The sequence below is a fragment of the Phalangium opilio genome, unplaced genomic scaffold (assembly GCF_054372755.1).
Source record: "Phalangium opilio isolate 3A_F unplaced genomic scaffold, DU_Popi_V2 ptg000217l_1, whole genome shotgun sequence".
Taxonomy (NCBI): Eukaryota; Metazoa; Arthropoda; class Arachnida; order Opiliones; family Phalangiidae; genus Phalangium; species Phalangium opilio.
This window is the reverse complement of record NW_028324218.1, coordinates 2519167-2539729: the sequence shown is the minus strand read 5'-3', so window position 1 is coordinate 2539729 and position 20563 is coordinate 2519167. Positions and strand designations below refer to the sequence as shown.

The 20563-nt window shown below is 33.9% G+C and overlaps 3 protein-coding genes across 4 annotated transcripts; 2 read left to right on the top strand and 1 right to left on the bottom strand.

The window, feature by feature from the left end:
- The first annotated feature begins 217 nt into the window (after positions 1-217).
- On the top strand, positions 218-10900 carry LOC149615620 (peroxisomal acyl-coenzyme A oxidase 3-like). Of its 2 annotated transcripts, XM_089857591.1 has the most exons (17): positions 219-355; positions 438-593; positions 2855-3025; positions 3485-3718; positions 3803-3880; positions 4458-4547; positions 4622-4854; positions 6372-6468; positions 6568-6750; positions 7569-7691; positions 7785-7905; positions 8203-8325; positions 8961-9071; positions 9456-9610; positions 9696-9831; positions 9913-10067; positions 10579-10900. In XM_089857591.1, exons 3-17 carry the CDS (start codon positions 2888-2890, stop codon positions 10693-10695), a joined length of 2094 nt encoding a protein of 697 aa, XP_089713717.1. In that variant the 5' UTR covers positions 219-355; positions 438-593; positions 2855-2887; the 3' UTR covers positions 10696-10900. The 2 variants fall into 2 exon arrangements, with proteins under 2 accessions (XP_089713716.1, XP_089713717.1); XM_089857590.1 differs by having other exon boundaries at positions 218-593.
- Positions 10901-11748: 848 nt separating this feature from the next.
- On the bottom strand, positions 11749-18579 carry LOC149615619 (CUE domain-containing protein 1). Its single transcript, XM_089857595.1, has 6 exons — positions 17303-18579; positions 17036-17231; positions 16222-16293; positions 15433-15634; positions 15209-15329; positions 11749-14389 (listed from the first exon to the last, which is right to left on the bottom strand). Exons 1-6 carry the CDS (start codon positions 18005-18007, stop codon positions 14252-14254), a joined length of 1434 nt encoding a protein of 477 aa, XP_089713721.1. The 5' UTR covers positions 18008-18579; the 3' UTR covers positions 11749-14251.
- Positions 18580-18951: 372 nt separating this feature from the next.
- LOC149615618 (uncharacterized) lies at positions 18952-19689 on the top strand. The gene is made up of 3 exons (XM_089857598.1): positions 18952-19218; positions 19289-19373; positions 19438-19689. The coding sequence occupies exons 1-3, from the start codon at positions 19092-19094 to the stop codon at positions 19595-19597; spliced, it is 372 nt and encodes a 123-aa protein (XP_089713724.1). The 5' UTR covers positions 18952-19091; the 3' UTR covers positions 19598-19689.
- Positions 19690-20563: the final 874 nt, after the last annotated feature.

Here is a 20563-nt window from a genome sequence, read left to right as displayed (position 1 = left end):
CAGTCAGAACCAATACGCTTTGTACAAGAATTTACTAAGCGCTTTATAAAGTCAAGTGCTTTTATTGGTCGTATTTGGATAGAATTTTTACGCTGATAAGGAAATTATAGCGTCTAGACAAGCCCACAAAGCGGGAGGAAAACCCTAACTTTATAATGCCATCTATAAAATTAAAATTATTTATTTATTTATTTATTTACACTCTAAAAACTTTAATTAATGATAATTAAATTAATATTAAGTAGAGATGAACTAATTTACTTAAATATATAGCTTAATAATAATAAAAATAAATCGATTATCATTTAATTTCGACTATTACGTCATTCAGAAAGGGCGGGAACTTACCAAACAAGTAATATGCTTTCCTACCTTATCTAACAGTCATAGACCCTCAGAGAGAGATCATTCCATATAATAAACAACTTTTTCTGCAGCAATTTTCAAAGGAGAGTCGGCGTTTAAGGTGGTAGGACGTTTAAAATTCGAATCCCGTCTCTAAATCCCAAGGTTTTAGTGAAAAGCGTTTTAAAATTTAACAAAAAAACAAGTGTGTTTTTGAAAACTGTGCATTGGATAACCTTGTATCTCATGTAAGTGTGTTATATTTTTATATTATATTATGTAAATAATTTCGAGCCCTGTTGTTCTATACTATATAGAGCAATGACACCTTAAATACTTTTACAATATTATTATATATTGTTGAATTAAAAGGGGTGTCATTACTAAGATTATATTTAAAATGTATCGCTTACGTAAGCGCTTATTAGATTATAAAGTAGAGGTTTTGAAATGATATGGGTGCTTTTTCCAAGCAAAACTATACACAGTTTTTAGACAAGGAGTATTGATACCAGGAGGTTAGGCAAAGTTGGTGTAAAAAGTGTAGTAACAAATAGCCTCGCCTCCTGCAGTGTATCAATTCTCCTAGCCTGAAAAAACGATGTATAGTTCTGTAAAGTTGTAGGCTAGCATAAGTATATATTTGTTTGTTATAAAACGGGCATTTCTCGGTTAAACTTAACTATAATATAAACTTATGGTTAGGTTAGAAGCTTTCAAAGAGCGTGAACTGAACTGCTACCTGAAGAAGGGGTTTTTGAACCGAAACTTCTTTAGTAAACATTGTTATTAAACACAATAACTGAACCTTACTTCGAGTGACCGTAGGCCTATAAGAAGATGTATTCAATAGCCCGTAACCTCCTTATACTCTTAAAAGACGTTACCTTTTCAAATCTCCTTTTTTTTTCTTTTCTGGCCGTATATGATTTGAATTTTTAAAGAAAAAATTCTCTTCATGATTCAATACAATAATTTTTTAAAGGATATCACCTTGAAAATATAAATATTGCATACGGAAAATAAATTTTTCCTGATGGTTTGGCAATTGAATTTATTTCAAAATTGTCTTAAGTTGTTTCGTCAGGTTTTGTAATATTTAAATTCAACTAATGGTAAATTTAAATGATTCTATTGTTTTCGAAAAGAGACAATCTCCAATGACTATAATAATAATATAGTACAGACGCGACATTTCTATAACTTGTGCATGAGTTTACAATTTTGGCGGGACTAATTTGCCCGAGAGAAGTTGCGGTTTGGTGGGAACATATATAGGCGCTAGAAAAGTTGCGTTTTGGCGGGAATATACAGGGTGTTTTTGAAAGGTCCATCACAAATTAAGGGTGATGTTTTTTGTGTCATTTTGAGTCGAAAATGTTCTATGACATTTTGCCGTCCGGGCCACGGTTTTCGAGTTATGATTTGAATTTTTTAAATTAGCGCTGTCTTTCAATTTCTTAATTAAATTTAAGGGGTCATCCGTAAATTACTCCAATCATAATTTGAAAACAGTGGCTCGGACGGAAAAATGCCATTGAACATTTTCGACTCAAAATGGTACAATAAATACGCTCTTTCATTATTGATGGACTTTTCACAAACACCCTGTATATAGGCGCTAGAAAAGTTGCGTTTTGGCGGGAACAAATATAGGCGCGAGAAGTTTCGTTTGGCGGGGAAAGATTCGCTCTAGAAGTTGCTTTTTGGCGGGATAAATACGCGAGAGAAGTTGCGTTTTGGCGGGAACATATATATAGGCGCTAGAAAAGTTGCGTTATGGCGGGAACATATATAGGCACGAGAAGTTGCGTTTTGGCGGGAACAAATATAGGCGCGAAAACATTTTGGTGGGAAAATTATAGAGTTAAGCCTATTTTGAAAATTCCATCCATTACTGGCATTAATTTAAAATTTAAAAGACACCCACAGTAAAATTACAGGATTATAATATAATAAAACCCCATAAATTTAAAGCGATAAAAGAAAAAAACAAATGAATTTTTTTGCATTTATTTTTCCCGTCCTTAAAGTTTCCGGTTAAATTGGAATAAAAAGTAGGGTAGTAAAAATAACTTTCACCACCGCTAGTTTTAAGAGCAGTTAGGGGATTATTGAAGAAAAAAATATATTTCCGGAAGTATTGTATTCATTCACGGAAGGTGACCACCGGAACGCGACTTAACCTTATTCCAACTTAACAAGGATACAAAAATCAGAAAATAAAATTGAAAAACTAGGCTTAGGCATAACAAAATTGGAACAGAGAAGAAAGTGAAATTAGAATACAAGGAAGAAATTAGTCGACTCCTGGTCAAAAAAATGTCCCTTACGGCCAATAGAATTAATATTGTCAGTTATTGAGATCACAATATAAAAAATAAATCAATTTCAAGCATTAATTTGCGAATTTAATTAAGATAAAACCTAAGGTGGCCTCAAATCTTTAACTTAAGAATTTCTAATTACTAAGGCAGAATTTAATTTTCTCGTTATGTTTTCATTACAGAAACAACTAATTTTTAAAAAAAAAATTTAAACAATGGGCGAGCTAAAAAGCATGACAGAAGTCTTACCAGATTTTCCACCGGGACCTTTAGACATTTACCGAAAAAAGGCCAGTTTTGATTGGCGAAAAATGGCGGTTGTTTTCGAAGGAGAAGACAAGATTCGGTTTAAGGTTCGTAAACTTCTTCTTTATCTTCATTTTAATCTACGTTTTTAACGTCTATATCATATTTTAAATCGGTGTAGTAGTCCCGCATAAGCGACTTAAGTTAAGGATGCTTTTGTTTATTTTATTTTTGACTTTCAAATCACGAGCGTGACCTTTTGAACTCCGAGGATGGTTGCACGCGCTATCTTTTAAATTAAACACCAGGGGTTGCACGCGCGAGTTCCTATCGGTTAAATTATTTTACGCGGGAAAGTTTGCTATTGGTTAAAAAGTTTAAGCGGGAAAGTTTCATACAAGGCGGGAAAGTTTCCTATTGGATAAAACATTTTAAGCGGGAAAATTTGCAACAAGGCGGGAAATTTCGAATTAGGCTTAGGTGGAAAAGCAGGAACGATGTGGATTTATTTAATATGGCCTGCAGGATCGATTCTCTTGTTCTTTATATGTTAAATTATTACTTAGATGAAAGTTTGGGAAACATTGGAAGCGGATCCATTATTCAAGCACACGCCTTACGAGGAAATGACAAGGGCCGATTACCGAAAATTATGCTTTCAACGATTAAAACGAATTATGGAATACGAATTTTTTACCGAAGAAGAATTTTTGGCCGATCCAGTGATAGTTCAAGTTTTATTTCATTGTATCGGAATGTTTGATTGGTCATTAGCTACCAAGAAAATGTTGGGTGCAGAGGTATTACTTACTTAATTACCCATTACTAATTAAATAATTAATTACGAATGGGTTTTAATGAAGTTATAACGTTTTTTTAAACAGTTTTTCATGGGTACTGTTAGAAGTTCCGGTACTAAAAAACATATACAGACATTATCTAAAAGGATAAATAACCTAGATGTAAGATTTCAATTAGAATAACTAAAATATCATGCGTGGATAAGTTGGTACTAAGCCAAATCGTTTAAAACAAATGTTTTAAGCAATAATGGCGTGTAATCGCTATTATAATGACATTTCCTTCAAATTATTAACGCGTTTAGATAGGTAATAAAGAGACCTTTAAAATGAATCCCTACATCATTATAGTAGGTCGTTAACGAACAAAATTATAGCCAATTTTAAAAAATTAATATTTCTTTTAAATTGTTTTTTAAAATTACTCTTAACTTCCTTAAATATGTTCTGATTTTCAATATATTAGGTTCGTTTTATCGCCCTTTTTGACCTCTACAGGAATCCATATTCAAAATAAAGCCAATTTAATATTTATAATTTTTTTTTGCAAAATAATTTTTAAAATTACTCCTAACTTCCTTAATTATGGTCCTATTTTGAATTTATTAGGTTAATTTAAAAGCTCTTTTCGACCTCTACACGAATAAAATATTCAAATTAAAGCCATTAACGCGCATGATATTGCCAATTTCAATTTATATTCGGGTCACGATCGTAAAATAAACCAACTCCTTCTCAGATTTCGGGTTGTATCGCAATAACCGAACTTAGTCACGGTACCAACACTAGGGGTTTACAAACCAGGGCTAAATATGACCCTAAAACACAGGTACCAACATCCCAATAAATTAATATAACAATAATAAATAGATAAATCTATAAAATCCCGGGGTGCAATTTCAGGAATTTGTATTAAACTCTCCTAATTTGGAAGCTGCAAAAGCGTGGGTTGGCAATATGGGACAAATTGCAACTCACGCTTGCGTTTTTGCGCAATTATACACTGACGATGATAAATGCCGCGGTTTACATATATTCATCGTGCCCATAAGGGATCCCAAAACGTTACAACCCTACCCAGGCGTGACAGTCGGGGATTTGGGTCCCAAACTTGGTTTAAATGGCCTTGACAATGGGTAGGTCTTCTAAAAACTCAAAGACCTACAATGCAATACCGGGGATAGATTTAATTTTAGAAGTAGGAATGGAGAACGGAACGGTTAGTATTTACTTCAGTTATTCCGACTCATAGCCCACCCAGTATAGAGCCCCTCCCTCCAACACGTAACGAAAAGTTTAAATTATCTTATTGGCTGCTCACTTAAACCCAACGTTTTGATGACATTGCTGACGGGGAGGGCGAAAAATTCGTAATTCCCTTTTACCTCCGTCGCTATGACCCTCCCGCCTCTTCTTTTATACCCCCCCCCCCCGTCCCGGGGAAGGGACTTTGACGCGCGCCCAGATATTACCAAAAGCGGATTATGCTTCACACATAAAGTACGTAAGTCCCACTTTTCCATAGCTTTGGCCATTGATTTCATGATATTCCCGAAGTAAAATCTAAGCAGACGAACAAAAAAGCTTTTAACCAATCATGAGCCCCCTAACCATAGATAACCTCTTTAATGTCAGACCAATAGGCGACGGATATTACTATTTTCTTGCATGGGACCTCGACTCTACCTCGCCGTCGCCATAACCGGGAAGCCCGGGAAGGCGAGTTTGCGGTATCGTTCGTAGTCGTTATAAAATATTTAACGTTTTAAAGCTCAAGTTTCGAAATTTTTTGAGACATTTACTAGGTCTTCAACTAAATATTATAAGATTTTCATTAAATTTCAACAGAAAAATAGCTCTGCGAATAAAATTAGACACGAAAAGTCGAAAACTACCCTAAGCCTTGGCTAGATATCAGCGGCTGAGTCCGAGCGGCGCATCTCGAGCCGCCGGCGGCCGGGCTTGCCGTAACGGCGAGAACAGAAAAATACCTCGTTAAAAAACAGATGCACGGCGTCTTAAATAGTCCAAGCAAAAGCTACCCAGATTGATAACAACTAAATATTATAAGATTTTCTTTAAATTTCAACATAAATATAGCTCTGCGAAAAGAATTAGACACGAAAACTACACTAAGCCTTGGCTAGATATCAGCGGCTGAGGCCGAGCGGCCCATTTCGAGCCGCCGGCGGCCGGGCTTGCCGTAACGGCGAGAGCAGAAAAATACCTCGTTAAAAAACAGATGTACGGCGTCTTAAATAGTCCAAGCAAAAGCTACACAGATTGATAACATTTTAACGCCTTACTCCCAAATAATCTTTGATATTGTGAATAGTTTTATCTAAAGAATATTTTAGACACCCTACTCAGTCTCTATAGTAGTTCTCGAATTTAGGTACGAGGTAAATCGGTTCTTTAGACGGAAGGATCGAATGGATCCGAAGGAGCCGCGTTACTGAACTATTTCCCTCCGCGTAAGGGGAGGTTCTTTCCTAGGAGCTCAGAGAATATCGTGTAGTTCCCCCAGGCACATGTTACGTACTTCATGTGTAAAGCCTAATCGGCTTCTGATATTACTCTGTTCTCCATTACTACTTCTAAAATTAAATCTATCCCTGACAATACTTAAATACAAATTATCCTTGCATTATAGTTTTCTGCTTCTAAAAGACTACAGAATTCCACGAGAAAATTTACTAAATCGTTTAGCTGACGTCACAGCCGAGGGGGAATACGTTTCACCATTTAAAGTAATTAAATATTAAGTTATTTTAATTTCAAGATTAAGATAATTTCCTTAATTAATCTAATTGATTTATTTAATTACTTTCTCTTTCCTATCGAGTTAGGATCCGAATAAGAGATTTGGGGCTTCAATGGGATCGTTATCATTGGGAAGAATTGGTGTTGTTGGGATGTGCATGAGTAACTTAATGAAATGTATGCCCATTTCGGTTCGATATTCGGCGGTCAGGAGACAATTTGGACCCAATGGTAAAGAGGAGATACCCGTACTTGAGTACCAATTACAAGTAAGTCGTAATTTGTAATACAGAATGGAAAAGGGTTATTATAGGGATGGTTCAATGGGAAAGGGTTATTATAGTGATGGTTCAATGGGAAAGGGTTATTATAGGGATGGTTCAATGGGAAAGGGTTATTATAGGGATGGTTCAATGGGAAAGGGTTATTATAGTGATGGTTCAATGGGAAAGGGTTATTATAGGGATGGTTCAATGGGAAATACAGGGTGTTTCTGATAAGTTTGTAGGCTTAAATTAAGGGGTATGTTAATTAATTGTTCTTTGGGAAATCAATGAATTTTGAGTCGAAAATATTCTTTACTTCTATCAGGGATAGATTTAATTTGAGAAGTAGGAATGGAGAACGGAACGGTTAGTATTTACTTCAGTTATTCCGACTCATAGACCACCCAGTATAGATATGCCCCTCCCTCCAACCAACACGTAACGAAAAGTTTAAATTATCTTATTGGCTGCTCACTTAAACCCTACTATACGTTTTGATGACGTTGCGGACGGGAACGGCGAAAAATTAAATACGTAATTCCTTTTTACCTCTGTCGCTCGCTATGACCCTCCCGCCTCTTCTTTCATACCCCCCCCCGGTCTCGTTAAAAGGGGGTCCGGGACTATAACGCGCGCTTAGAATGATTACTCTGTTCTCCATTCCTACTTCTAAAATTAAATCTATCCCTGCATTTAATATAATTAAATTTCTGGGAGCTATTTCATGGGAATGAAATAGAAAAAAAAACAGGAAGAAAAATAAAACAAAAAAAAAAACACCCTAATATATATCTTTTCATTTAATTGCATTACCTAATTAGCAATGGCGAATTCTTCCCTACCTCGCGGCGACCTACGTATTTTACTACTTCTCCGTTAGTTTGACTAGAGATTACCTGAATTACCAAGCATCCGTATATTTTGCAGGAAAAACGCCCGAAGTCGTAAGTACAACTATAATTTAATAATTACGTTCCCTCAGGGTCCATAAATTAATCTTTATGGACAACCCCTTCTTGCGATATTTTTAATGTTAGTCGGCGCAAGCAGCCGAAGTTCACGCCCTTTCATGCGCAGCTAAGTCTCTGTCGGGTTGGACAGCGAGAGACGCTATTCAAGAATCGAGGGAAGCTTGTGGGGGTCACGGTTATTTGCAAGGTAAGTGGCGGTCTACCCGGCTTCGACTTTATTAAGTTCTATCAGGAAGGAGAGACTTGAGAGGGAGTAGTCTCTCTTGCTCCGGCGCTGGCTCAGTCACTCGCCGCGGTGTCCGTGCGCATGCGTCAAATATGCTTTGAAACGAGGGAGAGAGATAATAATTCTTACCCTCCCTTTTTTCCCCTTCCATTTATATTACTGCTTCTTTAACATTAGACTAACACTCCATCTTAAGTCTCTCCTCCCTGGTTCTATGGGAAAGGGGTAACGTCTAATTTAATCGCGTATCTTCATTAGCATCTGGTTTCGGATCTTTACGAAACGACAACGACGCAAATTGCACTTACGAAGGCGACAATAACGTTTTATTGCAACAAACCAGCAATTATCTATTGGGATTATATCAACAGTTAGAAAGCGGTAAGTGCAATGCGGAGAAACTACCACCTCACAATTACGGATTTGAATTAACCACCAATAAACTTCATTAACTACTAATAAACTTCATTAACTACTAATAAACTTCATTAACTACTAATAAACTTCATTAACTACTAATAAACTTCATTAACTACTAATAAACTTCATTAACTACTAATAAACTTCATTAACTACTAATAAACTTCATTAACTACTAATAAACTTCATTAACTACTAATAAACTTCATTAACTACTAATAAACTTCATTAACTACTAATAAACTTCATTAACTACTAATAAACTTCATTAACTACTAATAAACTTCATTAACTACTAATAAACTTCATTAACTACTAATAAACTTCATTAACTACTAATAAACTTCATTAACTACTAATAAACTTCATTAACTACTAATAAACTTCATTAACTACTAATAAACTTCATTAACTACTAATAAACTTCATTAACTACTAATAAACTTCATTAACTACTAATAAACTTCATTAACTACTAATAAACTTCATTAACTACTAATAAACTTCATTAACTACTAATAAACTTCATTAACTACTAATAAACTTCATTAACTACTAATAAACTTCATTAACTACTAATTTTGGGGTCACAAAAGGTCACGAGGTTATCTCCCCGATGGAAACGATCGACTTCCTAAACGACATCGAAAAAATATTGCGACGTAAAGGACTAATACATAACATTCAAGACGCCCTGAATGCTAAAGGTAAGTAACTTCTAACAAGAATACATACAGCTAATAAGAACCATTGTGCTACATCAAGTACGTATCTACGTGGATTTTATGGGAGGAGCTAGCTAGACTAATCATTACGTACGCGAATTTATAACCTGTTGCACGCGTGCGCCTAGGAACTCGCGTTACTATATAGTATATACCCAGCCAATGAAATAACACAGACCCAAGACGCCCATCAGCATTATCATTGGCGTGACGGGGATAGTAAGTTCTCAAGCCCCGCCCACAAAACCCGATTTCATAGAAATTAATTAACACGGGAGATATTTGGGGGCAAAATGATTCCTATTAGCTGTCCTTTAACTAAATAAATTCACAAACCCTAATTAATTAAAATCTTAATTGATTCAGTCATCATCGAAGCCTACAAATGGTTAATTTGCTATCTACTAAAACAAAGCGCAACTAAATACAACACCGATGTTAAACAAGGCAAGGACCCATTTATAGCACGATCCGAAAGCCAAGTCTATTTGTGCAGAACATTATCAATAGCATACGTTGAGGTAACTACCTTCCTTTCATTTCTTATCACAAATTAACCTATAATAACTCTAATTAAATTAAATTAAATTTAATTACGCGGCTTAGCATGCCTTGATAACGCGATTCAATAACTACGTTCAAGACTTTGTATTGGACCAATCACTTAAAACGGTTTTAAATCGGTTATGTTTACTGTACGGACTATGGAGTTTACAAAAGCATTTGTCAACGTTTTACGAAGGTTAGTGCGTCACTGTGACCTTGATATACTAGAAAATCTTAAGGGAGGGTAATTAAATTAAATTAATTGCTTAAAATTAAGGGTCGTATTTCACGGGAATGGAACCGAGTAAATGCATTAAAAACGCCATCGTAACTTTATGTTCCGAGTTAAAAGATGACGCGGTTGCCTTAGTTGACGCCATAGCCCCGCCTGATTTTGTTTTAAATTCAGCTATTGGTTGTTCAGACGGTCAAGTAAGTCTATAATCTTATATATAGTAGTAGGCATAAGTTTATAAGTGATATGTATGTTCCTTCCATAAGTTTGTTTTATTAATCTCTGGTTAACTTAGGCTTAATTGTAATTTTGAAGAGAGTGAGTGAGTGAGTGAGTGAGGTAGGTCATAGATTCGAGGAGGTAAAGCGAGGGAGGGGCCTGGTGAGTGAGTGAGGCGCTGCTGTCAAATTTGGGCTTAGTAATGCGGACTAAATAGGAGTGCCTAGATGGAATAGGTCCTAGCTGCAAAATTAATTAACCACGTGCACCGAGTGTACTTAGGACTTCAATTCAATTCTCGCTTCCGTCGTTCTCCTTGAGTCGAACTAGTCATCTCGAGCTGCTCCAAGTCTCTCAGTAGCATTACGAACTTGTATAGGTAGTGCAAGTCATACTTATGGAGCGAACATATCACTTATAAACTTATGATAGTCGTATCGCCTCTTATTAGTTAAAGTTTGTATTCCAACCAATCACAATTTACTATAGGTGTACGAAAACCTGTTCAAAGCAATCCAATCAACGCCCGGTTCGACAACGCGTGTTGATTGGTGGAAAGAATTTACAAATAAACCCAATGTTAATTCGATTAAAGCTAGACTATGATAAGAATCACGTGACACGAATGGTTTTTGACGATATCTGTCAACTCTTCTCTAGAAACGCGAATGACTTCGACTTCCTTTTATTGGGTTTAGGGGATTTTTTTTTTTACTTCCATATCCGTACCATAGTTCATGACCTTATTAAGGTCATCGATATATTTTTACATATATTCTTTATGTAGTTTAAAATAAAATTAAATAAATAATTAAGTATAATTATTGTTTGAATTATTTTCGCGGACGTTACTTGGGCCTAAATCAAGCAGAGATGGTTTGGTTTCAAACTATTAGAGGTGGGGTTAGGGATCAGCGTATAGACGATGTTCGTGATGTCATAACTCTGGAGATTTAAATGGTAAGTGGATTGGTAGCCCTAATTGTCCTCTATCCAATGGTACCAAAAACGTGGTCCTACGTCAACTAGAACCCGAGATAATCAGGTTTTTAAAAATATATAATTGAGGCCAGAATATTGACGATATTCGTGACGTCATAACTCTGGAGATTTAAATGGTAAGTGGAAACCATTTAAGGGGTTCATAGCCCTAATTGTTCTCTATCCAATGGTACCAAAAACGTGGTCCTACGTCAACTAGAACCCGAGATAATCAGGTTTTTAAAAATATATAATTGAGGCTAGAATATTGACGATATTCGTGACGTCATAACTCTGGAGATTTAAACGGTAAGTGAAAACCCTTTAAGGGCTTCGTAGCCCTAATTGTCCTCTATCCAAAGGTACCAAAAACGTGGTGCTGTGTTAATTAGAACCCGAGATAATCAGGTTTTTAAAAATATATAATTGAGGCCAGAATATTGACGACATTCGTGACGTCATAACTCTGGCGATTTAAAAGATAATCAGAAACCCTTTAAGGGGTTCATAGCCCTACTTGTCCTTTATCCAATGGTACCAAAAACGTGGTCCTACGTCAACTAGAACCCGAGATAATCAGGTTTTTAAAAAAAAATCATTTTTGGACCTAGGTTTCAAGGTAGGATAAAATGTTTTGGGAATTTTACCACCATCACAAAGAAAACATTCCTGGGAAGATAAATTCCAAGGTACAAGTTTTAATGTTTGTTTGTTTTTTTTCAGGGTTTTGGGTTATGTATATTCTATCGTATTACAATTGAATTTCTTTGGTAAAACAATGTTATTACCGAACACAAGTTTTTGCATTAAAAATACTTCGCAAGGGTGTATATTTAAAAAAAATTAACTTCACATATAAAAAATTAACGCTGTAAATTGCCCCATTAATTAAAAATTAACACCCGAAATTAGATTCTTGAATACTATATAAGCATTGACTAGCATTGCCTATTTAATGTTTCAGTATTTTAAACTGAAATTATCTTGACTAGGGAGGACGCGGGAAAAATGATTAAGAACTTAAAACTAATTAATAGCATGTTATGGCACATTCATGTTAAGGATTTATGTTAGAACCGGTTAAGAGCTTTAAAATGACACCAGAAACGTCAAAATCGGCCCATAACTTAAAAAGTTATATAACGTTTTTGAAAAGTATTTTTTTTTCAAAATGTTTTTAAAATTGGCGGTAACTTTCTTAATAATGGACCGATTTTGACGTAACCGGTCTCATTTTGAAGCCCATACCTTAATCTATAGAATCCATCCTTAAAAACTAAAATTCCGTAATACCATTAAAAAAAACCAACCCAATTAACTCAAACGCAATTGAAAATAATCAATATTACCCACACGTTGTACATGTTTGTTTGTTTTTTCCTTTACAAAGGCATTAATCTACTAGATTTGTTTGTTAATTATTAAACTTCCTAAACATTTAGATTAAATTAAATTGTTATATATCATTTATATTTCGCATCTGATCCCCACTTTCGCATTGGCAATCTTTTTTTAAAAATTGTCCCTTAATTATAATACGATAATTAAGTTTAATTTTTTAAGTTTCAAATCCTACCCCTTTTTTGAACGTAGATATATTACATGTATAGTTTACAAAATTTCCTTACGTTTTCCTAAACATTTTTCTCGGCTTTTTAAAAATGTTTTAATGTCTCTCGCATTAATTAACTCTTCAAATCTTAATTAATAATCTCAAATATTTGAGAATTTCTTTTAAACGCAATAGAATTAGCGTTTAAATTCACCGTCCCGAGATTCGATAAAATTTCTTTTAAGTAATTAAGTCATAATTTAGTTAGGGGGAAAACTTTGATTTGTTAGTATACAATTAAAGGTTAAAGTATAATTAAAAGGTTAAGTTCAATTAAGGTAAGTAATATTAGTAAAGATTCGAATACAGCTTAAAATTACTTCAAAATGAAACCAAAGAACGTTAAAATCGGACTATTTTTAAAGAAAATACAACTAATTTTAAATTTTTTTAAAAAACTTTTTAAAATTAGTCATAACTTTCTTAATAATAGTCCGATTTCCGTGATCTTTGTATCATATTAAAGATCTAATCGCGACCTCCGTACCTAATTATAATATAATTAAAACCCTCATCAACTTTTAGGACGATTCCCGAATAAAGAAAAATAGACTTTGAAAAATTTCCCTCAAACAGTTTTCCTTATTTTTTAGTTTTAAAAAACCTAGAATTTAAAAAACTTAAACCATCCATCCCATCCCACCAACGTTTTATCTTTTTTTAAATTGAATCCAAGTGACTTTGTATCAAGATTCATAAGTGAATTAATTAATTTAGTTAATTACTAAATTGAGATTCTAGATAATATTAATTAGTGATCACCCCAATTAAAGCTAAAATTAAAAACTGATTAAATTAAAAAGAAAAAGAGGTAGCAAGTACCATGCAAAGATTGAAATAAATAAACATGATATAAAATAATCTCTTAAAATTGAAAAAACGATTGTTAATTTTTGCAAAAACGTTTCTGAAGTTTTGCAAAAACAAAAAAAAATTCAATTTTTGCAAAAACAAAAAAATTTCAATTTTTGCAAAAACAAAATTTTTTTTCAATTTTTGCAAAAACAAAAAAAAATTCAATTTTTGCAAAAACCAAAAAAAATTCAATTTTTGCAAAAACAAAAAAAAATTTCAATTTTTGCAAAAACAAAAAAAAATTTCAATTTTTGCAAAAACAAAAAAAAAAATTTCAATTTTTGCAAAAACGTGTAAAAACTTGCGCAATTGGACCAACAAGTTAGAGAGCGTAAATTTTGTTAACGGTGTTGGCACAAAGATATGATTTTTTTTAGAGAACTTCATCATTTGGTTACTAAAGCATACGTTAGCTATAACATTTTGAAAATTAATTTCAGAACCTTTTTTTGTTGTAAAATCTGTTGTATATTTTTAAGACACCTAGAATATTTGTTTCCTTACTTAAAAACAAACAAATATTGTTTGTTTGTTTGTTTGTTTATAATTTAAACACTTAAAGCTTCAAGTTCGGATCCCCACCCACAATTGGCTAAATTTTTAATTGTTTCAAAGTCCGTTTTATAGTTTTTTTTTTTTTAAAGTAAAGAGTAACGAACGATAGAAAGAAATTAAAAAATAAAAAAGAAAGAAAGGGTTGTATAATTTACCGTCCTATAATATTTCTCGGTTTAAAGGCCTGTGGTCTAATCCAGAGTTTGTTGTTCCGTTGCTGGTAGTGGTGGTGGTGGTGGTAGTGGTGCTGGCAGTTACACTGACAATGGAACTAGTGCTTCTGGGACTGAAATCCAGCTGCAATTATAAGGGTATTTACAATTTAGTCAACTGAGTAATTGAAGAGTATTCATATTTTTTCTTAAATAATTGAAGAAAATTCATATTTTTAAACAAATAATTGAAGAAAATGAAGATTTTTTTACAAATAATTGAACAAAATGAAGGTTTCTTGGCAAATAATTGAACAAAATGAAGGTTTCTTGGCAAATAATTGAAGAAAATGACGATTTCTTCACAAATAATTCAACAATATTAAAGTTTCTTCCCAAATAATTGAAGAAAATGAAAATTTCTTCCTGAATAATTGAAAGAAATGAAGATTTCTTCTCAAGTAATTGAAGAAAATTGAGATTTCTTCCCAAATAATTGAAGAAAATTAAGATTTCTTCCCAAATAATCGAACAAAATTAAGATTTCTTCACAAATAATTGAACAAAATGACGATTTCTTCTCAAATAATTGAACAAAATAAAGATTTCTTCCCAAATAATTGAAAAAAATGAAGATTTCTTCACAAATAATTGAAGAAAACTAATATTTCTTCACAAATAATTGAAGAAAATGAAGATTTCTTCACAAATAATTGAACAAAATGAATATTTCTTCCCAAATAATTGAAAAAAAAAATTAAGATTTCTTCCCAAATAATTGAAGAAAACTAAGGTAGGTACACAACATACTTTTACCTTACAATTTACTTCTGTAGGCATGAATAAAAAACAAAAACAAACATCAGCATATTGAACTCTAATAAACAACAATAACCCAACGCGAGAACCCCCCCCCCCCAAAAAACCAAAAAGTAGCAAAAACAAACAGAACAAAAAAACTTACGTGACTATTCCACGTATCATCTTTACTGAGATCAGCTTCGTGTTCCTCCTCCGATAACTCTGAATACTCATCTTCATGCAACAATAAATTATCCCTGGATGGATTGGCCCCTTCCCCCAATCTTTATACATTAATCAGGACATCGTTAAGCCAAATAAATAAATAAATAAATACACAAACAAACAAACAATAACTGATTGATTGATTGAACAATAAAAGGATACATTTGTCTAAAATTCCGTCTTTTCCTTCTTGAAAAAATTCTAGCTAATTGGGCAAATTTTCTCCGTGAAACTTTGCCCATATTTTTCAATTTTTCTCTGAACGCCGCGTCAGTGTCCTCGGAAGGAGGAAGCGTTTTAGTGTAAGGAAACGCGTCTAATCCCCCTGGAGGTGACTCATCATCATCATCATCATGATGTTCATCTACCCATTAGAATCATGTTTAACACCACTAGTTTTTCGCGTCAGTCGCGTTTTTAAAGGGAGGGTGAAGTAGAAAATCAAGTGATTTTTTATCGATTCTTCTACTAATTATAAGACCAGTCTGCATAGTGAAACATTCAGGAAATACAGGTTCCGAATGATTTTAAAATTATTTCAAATTAGGTTCAGATTTTAAGGATAATTTTAAACAAGGACCTCCGACCAATCACGTAACGCCCTGCCTTTTTGTTAACAAAATTCTCGTGGCACGCATGCTCCATGTCTCGCGCTACGATTGTCACGTCGCGCGCCTAATTTTATCAAATCTCGTGATAAATTTCATTTAACGCAGAACGTGCCACGAGAATTTTGTTAACAAAAAGGCAGGGCGTTACGTGATTGGTCGGCAGTCCTTGTTTAAAATTATACTTAAAATCTGAACCTAATTTGAAATAATTTTAAAATCATTCGGAACTGGTATTTCCTGAATGTTTCACTATGCAGGCTGGTCTTAAAATTGGTAGAAGAATCGATAAAAAATCACTTGATTTTCTACTTCACCCTCCCTTTAAGGGAATTATAAATACTTGTTTCGGGGATTGAAGCCTCAGCTTGTCCCGTTGGTAAGACTCTAGGTTGTGTTTGTGCAATTGCGGAATCTGCAATAATTGCGGGTCTCGTTTCAGCTTACAAGCAAGTTAAAGGAAAAGTTCAAGTGCCATAACTGATTGTACTTTAATTAAAAAGTATGATTGTTCTTTTAATAAATATAAAAGGAATTAAATATTAAAATTAATCAATAAATTATCTCTTATTACAATATGATAATTAGCATACATTTAATTAGTCATGATTAAAAACTATCAAGGACTACTGTGTCGCCATTCCCCCGCCATTTTATTGGTTTAGTGGCGTCTGCACGCCTGAACCTCTTACCCTTACGTGATTGGTTGAATTCTTACAGGCTGAGAGAGAGGTAGAGATAAGGTGCGTTCGGGCTAGCAGACGCCATTCACTATAAAACTATTAAGGACTACTGTGTCGCCATCCGCCATTTTATTGCTTTAGTATATGGCGTCTGCTAGCCAGAACCCCTCACACCCTTACGTGATTGGTTGAATTCTCTCACAGGCTGAAAGAGGTACAGTAAAGTCATGGTTCGGGCTAGCAGACGCCACAAAAGCAATGGCGGATGGCGACACAATAGTCCTTGATAGTTTTTAAGCCTAATTAAATGTACTAATTATCATATTGTAATAAGAAATAATTCATTTTATTGATTAATTTTAATATTTAATCCATTTTATATTTAGAAAAAGCAGTCATTCTTTTAATTAAGATATAATCATTTAGGCCACCTGAACCTTTCCTTTAAAGGGCCTGTAACTGAGAGTGAAATACCTCTTTCTAGAGTTGTCATAAATTCCTTATTTCGCCTTAATTCTTGCACAAACTCTTCATTTTGCAAGAATATCGCGATTCTTTCATCTTCTAAATACTGCGCAATCTCAGGATCATCCCTACCAGTTATTTGTCTTTGCCTTTCATTTTCTTCCATACGTTGTTGCAACATTGCGGAACTTAACACAGTAACTTTCTACATACATATAAAACCCATGGAAATATTTAGTTTGCGTGTAAATTTCTACAATTTAAACACAAACTAACTTCAATTTTCCTATGAGTTAACTTCTTATGTTCCCTTTTTCCCTCATGATCAATGATCCGGAGAAATGTAGGAGGCAAAGGCCCTAATAATGGAGGCTCCCATTTTTTTGTTACGCGTAACGGTAACTTTGGACTATCGACACCGCTCGAATTTCTAGTTAAAGTGCTAACGGGTGTAACTGGTGGTAGGGGAGATGGCGAAAGTGTGTTGTTACTTGATGGGGAAAAGGTTGAAATTGAAATTGTTGAACCTAAGGGTGGCAGAAGTACCGGTGACCGATGTGGCGGTTGTTGTTGTTGAGGAGTTTGGGGTCTCCTCAAAATGGGTGACATTGTTTGAGGAGACGCGGCGTTATTAACGCTGGGAGAATGGGAAGGACTTTGAGCGTAAGGTACCGCTTGATGATAAGATGGCGGAGGTGTTGCTGGTGAATATCTGGGTGGTACTTCGGCATTTTCCGTCGCGTCTAATTCCGCCCTTAATTTTTCATTTTCATTGTCAGTACTCATAGCTAAAAGTTGATCGATAGTGGCGTCTACAGCGCCGTTATTAGCGCGTAACACTACTTCAATAACGTCTTCGTCCATTTCGGGAAACATTGTTTTAAAGTCTTGCATGGCTTGATGGAATTCTAATTGAGTTATTGGCTGATCTTGGGAGCTTTGTTGCTGTTGTTGAGCCGGTTGTTGCCCCAACGCGGCCATTTTTAGTTTTTATTTAATATAATCTCCCGTAATTCACCCCAAAATTTCCGATTTACAAACTTAAAAATGATCCCGATACCCAAACTTTATTTACCACCGAAGTTACTGGGATTCAATAAGAAATTACGCAACAACATAAGCCTCTTTATTTTTTAGTACGTTTTTAAACCAGTTTCGCTGGTATTGAGTAATTTTATGACTTAATTAACGCCATTTCGTAATTTGCGAGGAACGAGTTGATTATTCATTAAGTGTCAACAAGATAAATTACCTTTACACGACGAGAGAAGAAGACGTGATGCAAAAATTAAAATTTCAGTGTAAAGTAGCCAAGGCCCAAAAATTATGCCGCCCAATATTCAATCTTGTTAGTCACATTTTAACATACTTTAAGCTTAATTCTTATTTTACCTAACGATTTTCAGCAATTTTATACGTAAACCTAAAAACCTTCAACAAAATTTAATAGCTACATTAAATTAAATTAATTTAAAACCTTAAAAAAATACATAAATCGAAGTAAATTTTCCGACGACTTTTCGGCCATCTTGGATTTTTGAAACCGGAAGTCTGGGAGTTAGGGTTAGGGGTCCGGGACTACCGGATGTTAATATGTTACCCGGCGAATTTTAAAATTTTCCCGCCCTAAGACTAGAATTGAAAATTAGGCTTAGTAATAGATCGCCCTAATTTAAAACTTTGAAAATAGCGTATAACTAATATAAAAATACTTTTTAACCTAATTTTAACTTAAATTAGGGAACAAACAAAGTTAGGAGTCCGGGACTACCGGATGTTAATATGTTACCCGGCGAATTTTAAAATTTTCCCGCCCTAAGCCTAATATTGAAAATTAGGCTTAGTAATAGGTCGCCCTAATTTAAAACTTTGAAAATAGCATATAACTAATATGAAAATACTTTTTAACCTAATTTTAAGTTAGATTAGGGAACAAACATGTTTTCTAAAGCAAATTTAAGTGTTCTTCAAGCAGGTCGCATAACTGGTCCCAATGGTATATTGGAGTTTTTAAATAAAAGTGTCGATAAACTTATAAACATTAATTTCAATTAAATTAGGGATTATGGGGAGACCTTTGCAACCAGCTCCGAGTCAAAATGATGCCCATAATTTTGCCTCAGTGTTTTCTATTAAAGAAGATATTGATATGACACAAATAGCGGGGCCAAGTAAACCACCCGATATTGATGGTAAATTAAGCCTACCTCATTAAATTAATTAATTAACTAAATAACATTAAAACTAATAAAATAACTTTAGAAGAGTTTGACTTTCATCCTAAACTAACAAACGATGATAGTAGAGAATCGGATGACGATATATTTTTGTCGTCTGATGAAGAAATGTATGTCTTTGTCTACTACTTAAGCCTTGGCAAATATATTTCTAAAAACCTCATTAAATTGAAGGGAAACTAACGAACTTCCTAAGAAACACGACCCATTCACTTGGAAAACCTTTGATTTCGAGCCTGAAATTAGTTTAATTAGCGATTCTGAAACGGAAATGACTCAGGAAGATAATGAGCTAAGCCTAAATAGGCCTAACATTCCCATCCAATGTAATTAATAATTAAAACAAATAATTCCTTACACTAAAACATATTAACAACCATATTTAACAGATGGAAATCATCAACTAAACTTAATCCCAGTTACCAGCATACGTATCCTTTAAAAACAAATAACTAGGCCTAACTTTAAGCCTTGGCTAATCCTTAACTCTACTTAATTATAGCATCAAAATACAGAGATATTTTTTCGAGTTTCCCATATTTTAACATAGTTCAATCTAAAGTTTTTAACGACGTAATTTAAATACGACAAATAATAACATTAAAATTAAGTTAATTATAATTAAAAATTAGGTATTTTTCACTGAAAAACCGTTGGTTGTTTGCGCCCCAACCGGTTCAGGAAAAACGGTTATTTTTGAACTGGCTATCGTTAGATTTTTACACGATTTAGACCAAAGTGAAAACCGACAACCTTTCAAACTAATTTACAGTAACTTAACCTAATAATTAAGTAATTATTAATAATTACTAAATATTAATTACGGTAAATATAAAAAAAAATTAGTGGCACCCATAAAAGCTCTTTGTTCAGAGCGCCATTCTGATTGGTCACAAAAATTTGGAAAATACGGTTTGCAATGCGTTGAAATGACGGGTGACAGTGATTTCAATGATTATTCAGATTTCAAATCAGCCGCCATTATACTAACAACCCCGGTAAATAATTAAATAATTAATATAACCAAGGCTTAGGTTTAATTAGGCTTAAATTAAAAAAAAAGGAAAAATGGGATAGCATAACTAGAAGATGGCGAGACAACGTTGCATTTGTGGCTAACATAGCTTTGTTTTTAATAGACGAGGTATTACTTACTTTAATTTAATCGTAATTAAACCAGGAATACATACAGCTACTAGGAATAATTGGGAGATATTGGGGACGCAATGATTCCTAGTAGCTGTATGTATTCCTGGTTTGTAATTTTACTTACTTTAATCGTAATTAAATCAGGAATACA

Coding starts and splice junctions, on each gene's coding strand:
- LOC149615620 (XM_089857590.1), top strand. CDS start 2,888: ATGGGCGAGCTAAAAAGCATGACAGAAGTCTTACCAGATTTTCCACCG. Junction 6,469..6,567: donor AATACGTTTCACCATTTAAA/GTAATTAAATAT, acceptor CTATCGAGTTAG/GATCCGAATAAGAGATTTGG. Junction 8,326..8,960: donor ATATCAACAGTTAGAAAGCG/GTAAGTGCAATG, acceptor GGGTCACAAAAG/GTCACGAGGTTATCTCCCCG.
- LOC149615618 (XM_089857598.1), top strand. CDS start 19,092: ATGGGGAGACCTTTGCAACCAGCTCCGAGTCAAAATGATGCCCATAAT. Junction 19,219..19,288: donor TAAACCACCCGATATTGATG/GTAAATTAAGCC, acceptor AAATAACTTTAG/AAGAGTTTGACTTTCATCCT. Junction 19,374..19,437: donor TTGTCGTCTGATGAAGAAAT/GTATGTCTTTGT, acceptor ATTAAATTGAAG/GGAAACTAACGAACTTCCTA.
- LOC149615619 (XM_089857595.1), bottom strand. CDS start 18,007: ATGGCCGCGTTGGGGCAACAACCGGCTCAACAACAGCAACAAAGCTCC. Junction 17,232..17,302: donor TAACTCATAGGAAAATTGAA/GTTAGTTTGTGT, acceptor ATATGTATGTAG/AAAGTTACTGTGTTAAGTTC. Junction 15,635..16,221: donor GGCTTCAATCCCCGAAACAA/GTATTTATAATT, acceptor TCTAATGGGTAG/ATGAACATCATGATGATGAT.